The 7,037-nt window shown below is 55.9% G+C and overlaps 2 protein-coding genes across 2 annotated transcripts in view; one reads left to right on the top strand and one right to left on the bottom strand.

Annotated features, from left to right (window-relative positions):
- Positions 1 to 115, top strand: part of LOC103922049 — a 12,841-nt gene extending 12,726 nt beyond the window's left edge. The window contains exon 12 of the mRNA XM_009330120.1: positions 18 to 115. Coding sequence (XP_009328395.1) covers positions 18 to 115 — 98 coding nt within the window. The remainder of the gene's footprint in view (positions 1 to 17) is intronic.
- Positions 116 to 568: 453 nt separating this feature from the next.
- MAN2C1 (mannosidase, alpha, class 2C, member 1) overlaps positions 569 to 7,037 on the bottom strand; it is a gene marked incomplete at its 5' end in the record, with an annotated part of 12,888 nt that continues 6,419 nt past the window's right edge. The window contains 14 exons of the mRNA XM_009330119.1: positions 569 to 1,116; positions 1,197 to 1,300; positions 1,698 to 1,843; positions 1,970 to 2,049; positions 2,650 to 2,759; positions 2,875 to 3,018; positions 3,337 to 3,493; positions 3,696 to 3,800; positions 3,928 to 4,022; positions 4,194 to 4,276; positions 4,559 to 4,729; positions 5,254 to 5,339; positions 6,152 to 6,273; positions 6,785 to 6,908. Coding sequence (XP_009328394.1) covers positions 999 to 1,116; positions 1,197 to 1,300; positions 1,698 to 1,843; positions 1,970 to 2,049; positions 2,650 to 2,759; positions 2,875 to 3,018; positions 3,337 to 3,493; positions 3,696 to 3,800; positions 3,928 to 4,022; positions 4,194 to 4,276; positions 4,559 to 4,729; positions 5,254 to 5,339; positions 6,152 to 6,273; positions 6,785 to 6,908 — 1,645 coding nt within the window. The remainder of the gene's footprint in view (positions 1,117 to 1,196; positions 1,301 to 1,697; positions 1,844 to 1,969; positions 2,050 to 2,649; positions 2,760 to 2,874; positions 3,019 to 3,336; positions 3,494 to 3,695; positions 3,801 to 3,927; positions 4,023 to 4,193; positions 4,277 to 4,558; positions 4,730 to 5,253; positions 5,340 to 6,151; positions 6,274 to 6,784; positions 6,909 to 7,037) is intronic.

Here is a 7,037-nt window from a genome sequence, read left to right as displayed (position 1 = left end):
GCGCCCGCTTGCTGCAGCTGCACCCAGCTGGTGTGGGAAGGAGAAGCTGGGCTTGGTGATGGGGCTGATTTACCCAGCGTCCGCCTGCTGTCCTCAGGCATTTGAGGGGGGATAAGGGCCACGGAGCACACATTGTGCTGGACTCTGACCCTTCCCTCTGCCTAAAAGTGGATTCCCTCTTCCTTCCCCTCTTCCCTTTCTGGCTGCTGCCTGGATCACTGTTTTTAGCTGACTAATAAAGTATTTTGTGTAGAAATCACTGTGCATGCCTTTTTGTGCGAAGGATAACCCCTCTGTGCCCAGCCTCTTCCCCAGATGGGGTGGAGCAGGCTTCCTCTCCACCTCGCCCCCCCCAAAAAATAGAGGTAAGCTCTGCCTCCCCAGTCCCAGGAGTCAGATCCTGCTGAGGAGGACATTAAGAGAGCAGCGGCTACAACAGAGCCCCTGGGAGGAGGCAGATCAGCGCAGTTATCTGGAAATAAGTTAAGAGAACAGGCTGGAGCTTGTTTTCAGGTAATTTTCTTGTTTACTTGTGTTCCCCTTCTGCAAGGGCAGTGCAAGAGGCAGGAGAAGGGAGAGGGGGATGACCGCAGTGCGTCTTTAAACTCGCTGCCCTGTTGCAGCTTGGGTCTGGACAAGATGAAGGCCGAGACACAGGAGCCACTGCTGCTCCCCAATCCCCCCCCGGGTTGGAGCAGAGCCCGTGCGGGGCCAGCCAGCCTGTCCCACAGCCTTACCCACCCTTCAGCTAGCTAGGAACTCACTCGGGCCCTCCTTCCCTGGTTAGGCAGGGGGGTAACTGTCCTTTCCTGAAGAACACGGTTGTTCTCGAGCGCTGCTCTCCGATGGCTGGGTGGGGGGCGAGGGGGAGACTCTGCCCTTCCCTGGAACCCCCGCCTCCTTGCACAGCTCTTGGGATGGGGGAAGCCTCAGGCTGCGATTTGAGCTCACAGCGTTGGTCCAGGTTGCCGCAGCGTCAGCAAGGGCGACTGACGGCGTCACTGCCTCAAGACCAAGAGGACGGAGAGCACGCGGAAGGGTGTGAAGGAAAGCCTCACGCCCCGCTGCTCCAGCAGCAGGCGGCCCCCTGCAGCCGGCCGCTCCAGGAGGTCGCAGCTGGGGAAGAAAGCAGCGGGTGAGGCTGAAGCCACTGATCTCCATCCCCACAGGCGCCCAGCCCTCCGGCGTGGACTTACAGCATCGCTTCCTTAACGGGGAGGGAGGTCTGGAGCCAGGCGACAACGGTGCTGCCATGTGCCTCGTACAGCCGAACCACCACGGCTTCAGGTCTGGCCTCAGCCTTTGGGGGACAGTGCAGGCGGGAATTCAGACAAATGAGACAGGCGCATCCTATCCTACACCTCGGGGTACAGCCCGACCCAAGTGATCGCGGCTGAGCGGCTCTGCCTGTGGGCACGCGCGTTCCTGACCTGCTGCGCTGCGGCGCTAACGACTGTGGCTGCAGGACCCACAGACTACGCGGATACTACCGATCCCTGGCGCGAGTGCCTGCCCGGGCTGGCAGAGAGGGGTGCTAACCCCCCTTGCCCTCACCTAGCAGGACATGCAAACCAGAGGGATCGCTCTTTCTGCTCAGCTGAGCCTGCCGTTCACCCAACGTGGGGGAAAGAGCAAGCCACGCTTAACAACAGCAGCTTAACCCATCTGCCCTCCCCACTTCTGCCCCGGGGACTTGCCTGCTTGACAGTCTCCAGCACGACCGCAGGTGAGCTGACAGAAAAGGCGCTCCAGGCCGGGCACTGGGCAGAGCTTGCCGGCACCGTGTGGAGGGGGAAATTCAAGTTGTAGGCATGCTGGATCACACTGGCATCCTGGAAGGAACCTGCCACACAAGAACCTCTGGCCAGCCTCTACGCACGCACAGCCAGAGACACGCTCACCCCAAGGCTCACTGGAGCATCCTCCACCCTGCGTGTCCCCACAGGGCCCAGCTCTGCCCATCACTCACCCAGGTGAGGCATCACGGCGTAGGTGAACATGTGGCACGCGATGTCTGCCGTGGCATCGGGGGACTTGGGTGCTCTCAGCCTAAGGCAACAAGAGGTAGGTGAGAGTGGTGTCTCGGCAGCACCCTCTTGTCACCCAGTGCGGAGCCAGAGGAGCACTGTGACAACTGCCTCCCCCTGCTACCCCGAGGCTGGGCCCTGAGGTGGAAGCCAACATCCTGCTGGTTTCTGGCAACAGCAAACAGACCCTGGACAGTCCCAGAAGCTAAAAAGTTTGAACAGTGTTTTCCTGTGAAACTTATGGCTGACGGAGTCAAACTGAAATATGTAGAGCTTCTCTTAGCTTTGTGTGCATCCATAACATTGCTGGTCCTTCCCCCTCCTTAAGCCTCCCCTCCTGGGATATGTTTTGGCCAGCAACAGAAAAATTACTTGGTGCAAACGTGGATCTGGTCTCTCCTGAATTATCTGTGAGCATAACTCACAGGAATTACTTTATCTTAGTCAATTTTAATTAGGTCAGCCAAAAGTTCTCGGACGACAGCCAGCTGCTCAGACTAATACCAGACTATTTCCTTATTAACTATGATCATCTAGGACCAGATGCTGCCTTGACTTCCAAGAGACACCTCAGAAGGCAAAGTGACTGCTGCAGCACCACCCTCACCCCAACCCTACTCACAGCGAGAGGCTGAGGACGTTCCCATGGGCCGATGCCCCGTATTTGCAGTCGTTCAGCAGTGCCACCCCGAAGCCGTGCTCGGAGAGATCCAGCCACTTGTGAGCCCACACCTGCAGGAGGTACCAAGGGACATATTCACCACACAGAGCTACTGCCTGGGAGCAAAAGCAGCCCCACCACGGGAGGAGCAGCTCGGCCCTGGGACCAGACCACCTTTCCTCTCACCTCGAATCGAGCCCAGTCCCAGGACGTGTTCCAGTGCGTTGGCCGCTGCAGGTGTCCAAACTGGATCTCATAGGTGGCGTTTGTGCTCCGGACCTGCACAGGGAACTCCACCTTCAGGAACTTGTGAGCCTCCTTCCACTCAACCTAAACGTGGTAGCAGAAGGACATCACCACGGGGGGCTGACGGGCAGCGGCTGCGCTTGTCCTTCCCTGGTGCACAGCAGCCAGCTCGCACCCAGGCCAGACCAGGTACAATAAAACCATGCTAGAGTCTGAACTGGCGGGTGTCTCTTCCACCCTTGTCCCTCAGGGCCCCCACCCTCAGGCTGCCTTCCCCTAAGGCAGAGGGGGGCTCCAGGGAAGGAAACAGGAAGAGGAACGTAATTCAGACGCGAGGTTCAGCTCCCCAGGGCCCTGCCTGCACAGCACATGTTCGTACCGCACGGCAGCTGCTGGCCAAACCTGGGTCAGAAAGCGGAGGTACGGGCACGTGGCATCCAGGATGATCTCCTGGGTTAAGGTGCTGCTTTCCCCGATCTGCAGAGAGAAGCTCGCGCTTCCCCGCAGGCCCCCAGCCAGGGTGATTTCCAGAGGCTTCAGCAGCGTTGTCACTGGCTTCCTAGAGAAAGGGATAAAGGCAGAGCTGGTCTCAGCCTGGTAGATCCAGGTTCCCAAATCCCAGTCCAGCCTCCCACACAGCAGGCACTCACTTCTCCAGAGTGAATGCTCTGTTGCAGCTTTTGTTACAGCTAGGACTGACAGGAAGGCAAGAACCTCAGAGCAAAGTCAAAATCCAAGTGCTGCATGCACTGCTCCTCTACCTGGTTTCCAAGTGATAATCCATCACGTCCCAGGCATCCCAGTACAAGGGAACATCATCAAAGAGTGCAAACTGGTTGGCATAGCAGCCATCTGGGACTGACTCTCTGGAACACAGTGGAAGAGAGAAACAGCAGCGTAAGAAGAACTGGCAGTGGAGAAGGGCGTACAGTGAGAAGACGACTCGAGAGAGGTGTGAGGAGCCCGGTTCCAGTAACTGGGTGACAGACATACCTCTCGGAGTCCACCAGCCGAAGCGAGGTCAGGTGCCCCATCACGTCCAGGCAGACTGCAATCACCCCATTCTCCATGGCAATGGAGCCGTCCTCCTTGGGGGAAAGGACAGAAACAGATTTCACAGACCCACACCTGCGGGAGTTGAGTGCCCCAGTTGCAAATCTAGTGTGGGAACTTGCTGCCTGCTGGATTCCCTAGATTTCTCCCCAATCAACCTTTGATGCAGGGTACACCGATCTAAGGACAACTGCTGTTGTGCTTACCTGTTTCCTCACTGCCACAGGCTGAGGGGGCAGCAACGGCTCCCTCACTAGAGCATAGCCCATGCTGGGGACTGTCACCAGAGCTGGAAAGCAAAGAGGTTCTGTTCCAACGTCTGCCCCGGACCTAACCCTAAGTCACACCGTGCTGCCCGGCTGCTCTCACGTCAGACCTAGCACCTCCTCTCATACCCTCCTCTTCTCCATCCATAGTTCAGGGACAACTTTGAAGTGGGATAAAGTCCCAAGGAGCGATTTGACAAGTCAGTAAACCCTCCCTAGGGCAGGGAGAGGCAGAGTATTTCTTTGTTACTGCCTCTGCCCCATAAGAAATTCTGATACATCAGTTACCCCCGTGTTAGACATACCCAAAGTCTCTGTTCCGGCTGGCCCGGTCCTGGAGATCACCTCGGTTCGTTCCCAGGGCAAAGTGTTCAACACGAGGGTGCTCTCGGTGCTCCCTGCCTTGGGCTGCAGCAGTTCCCTGCATAAGGACTGCACAGCTTCCTCCTGCAGCCGAGCACCAGCCCTGCGGATCTCTGAGCAACAAAAAGGCCCAAGTTGGATCTGTCGAGGCCGTTTCTCACATCTGAGAGAGTTTCTGGCACTCCCGTGCAACGTACGCACACTTTAGCTACTTCCAAGCTACAATTACAAATTATCATTAATATTATTATCTATTAGTAAGTAATTAAAGTTTATAATTATTCTTAACTTTGTTATTACACAATTACAATGAGCTATGCCAGCTCAACTGGAAAATTGTGGTGCTGTAATAAAGTGAAGCTACTGCAAGTGCCTGTGGGCAGGCAGGAACAAACCTTTGCCGGGGTCTATCCTGACATGCCAGCAGCAAGCAGAGAAGTCAGTAACTCGGGATGTTTTTTAATCCCTTGGCTCCCCTGCTAATTCCCTGTTGAGTTAGCACTACTACAGACATATGCCTGCACACGTTCGACCCATAGCGCCTGGCAGTCCGGGATTGAAACCTCTGCAGCCCCACCAGGCAGGACCCAGTACGCTCCAACGGGTAAGTGCCCTCCTAACCAAACTCCCTGCTCACCTGCGTAGTATTGCAGGGCATCCTCAACCACGAGCTGGATACAGCTGCCTGGCAAAACATCATGGAATTGGTTGAGCAGCAATAACCTAAAGCAGAGAACAGAAACCGGGTGAGGAAGCAGGGGAGAGCACCGGATTTGTTCTGGCTTACCGAGCCCTGTTGGCAAGATGGACAAGCTTATCCCCCCGTTAGCAAACATTTGAGAGAAAAGGATTTTTTCTGTAGCATCCTTTAAATCCCTTTATGTTAGGACTTCTCAACTGTCATCTTAGTAAACCACAACCATGGGAAGTAAGAGCTAATTTTTTTATCCCTTGGGGCTACCAGATATATTGTTGCACAAGTTCAGACAAGTCCAAACGGGCAGGGAATAAGCTTAGGTCGGAAATGAAGCTTCCAGCCAGCAGAGTGGTGAGGCTTTGGAGCTGTCTTCCAACGGGAGAATCAAGCAAAGCACTGAAACACTTTCCAGGTGGAGCCCTGACCAGTTAGTTTATGGAAGGGGCTGTGTGCACGCAGCGCTGCAGTACTGAATCCGCAAAGGTCCCCACGTCCTAACTACGCACCACTCTCCCACTCACTCAAGAGGCAGTCCAGATGAAGACAGGCTGTGGTCAGTCACCCTTCTGGCTCCAGCTGAACGGGGCTGAGAGATAAGCGACCATCTCCCACCATCAGCCCACTGAGCTGCCCAATAACTGCCCACATCAGTGCAGTCTGACTAGTCCAGGCTAATTTTGGTGCACTGATAGCATGGATTTCTACCCCGACTCAGGCAGGGACAAGGAGCTGTAGGGGATGGGGAGTGGTACCCCAAGAGCAGCCAGCTCTCACGTCAAAGTCCCCAGCCCTCACCACATCCTCCCCCGGTATCATCAGTGCTCCCGTACGCCCTCACCTCCAGAGCCGCTGCAGCTGGCTAGCAGGATATTGGAACGTGCCGCCCCGCGCCACAGCCAAGGTGCTCAGTACTTCGACGTCATGGAGTATTCGCTCGCATTCCCGATTCCCCTTCTTTATCTGGTGTCAAAGCAAGGAGAGAAGGAAGATGCTTAGGAAATTGGTAGCTGGGAGTGGATCTCTCACACCAGCAGCAAAAGCCCAGCTCCAGTGCAGGAAGGTTGGTTATTTGTAGGTGTCATGAGTTTGCCATTACCAGTGAGTTATTTTTTGCCACAGATCAAACTGAAACTCCCAGCACAGGCCATAGCTTCCCGTCTCTGTTCTCACCTTCCTCCCCTTCTTCTGACTCTTCACCCAAGCTCTGCAACTATCTGCTAAAGCGAAGGACGTGGCAGCTGTTGACTAAGGGGGCCCTGCTGTGTCCAGGCTTCCTTCTCACCCCTTGAAGAAAGTCTGACAATACATCTGCCTTTTGGAGTCCTGGCTACAAGGTGGCTCCCACTGTTTGAGACCTAAAGGGCACTGTCCAAACCCTGGAGCCACCTGAGCAGCAGCGAAGAGAACTGAGAATGGTCGCCTTGCCTGGGGGTGGGGGAGACCGTTGCCCCCGTCCCGTGCGTGCAGTCACCTGGGCCTGGGTGGTGTAGGTGCCGTTGTGCAGCTCGAGGAAGAGCTCTCCCACCCAGGTGCACAGCTGCGACGATTCCTTCTCCAGGACAGAAAAGAGTCGGTCGGGAGTGGAGATCTGAACCCTGCGGGAGAGAGGCACAAACAGCGATGAGCCAGGGGAGAAGCCTGTGCTTCTAATGGTGCATCCCGACCAGGGAGGTGACAGCCCCAGAACCCAGGCCTGAGAAACCCCAACACAACCACACACAGTG

This window comes from Pygoscelis adeliae, unplaced genomic scaffold (assembly GCF_000699105.1).
Source record: "Pygoscelis adeliae isolate BGI_AS28 unplaced genomic scaffold, ASM69910v1 Scaffold298, whole genome shotgun sequence".
Lineage (NCBI taxonomy): Eukaryota > Metazoa > Chordata > Aves > Sphenisciformes > Spheniscidae > Pygoscelis > Pygoscelis adeliae.
Note: the sequence above shows the minus strand (reverse complement) of the source record. Positions and strands in the feature narration are given on the sequence as shown.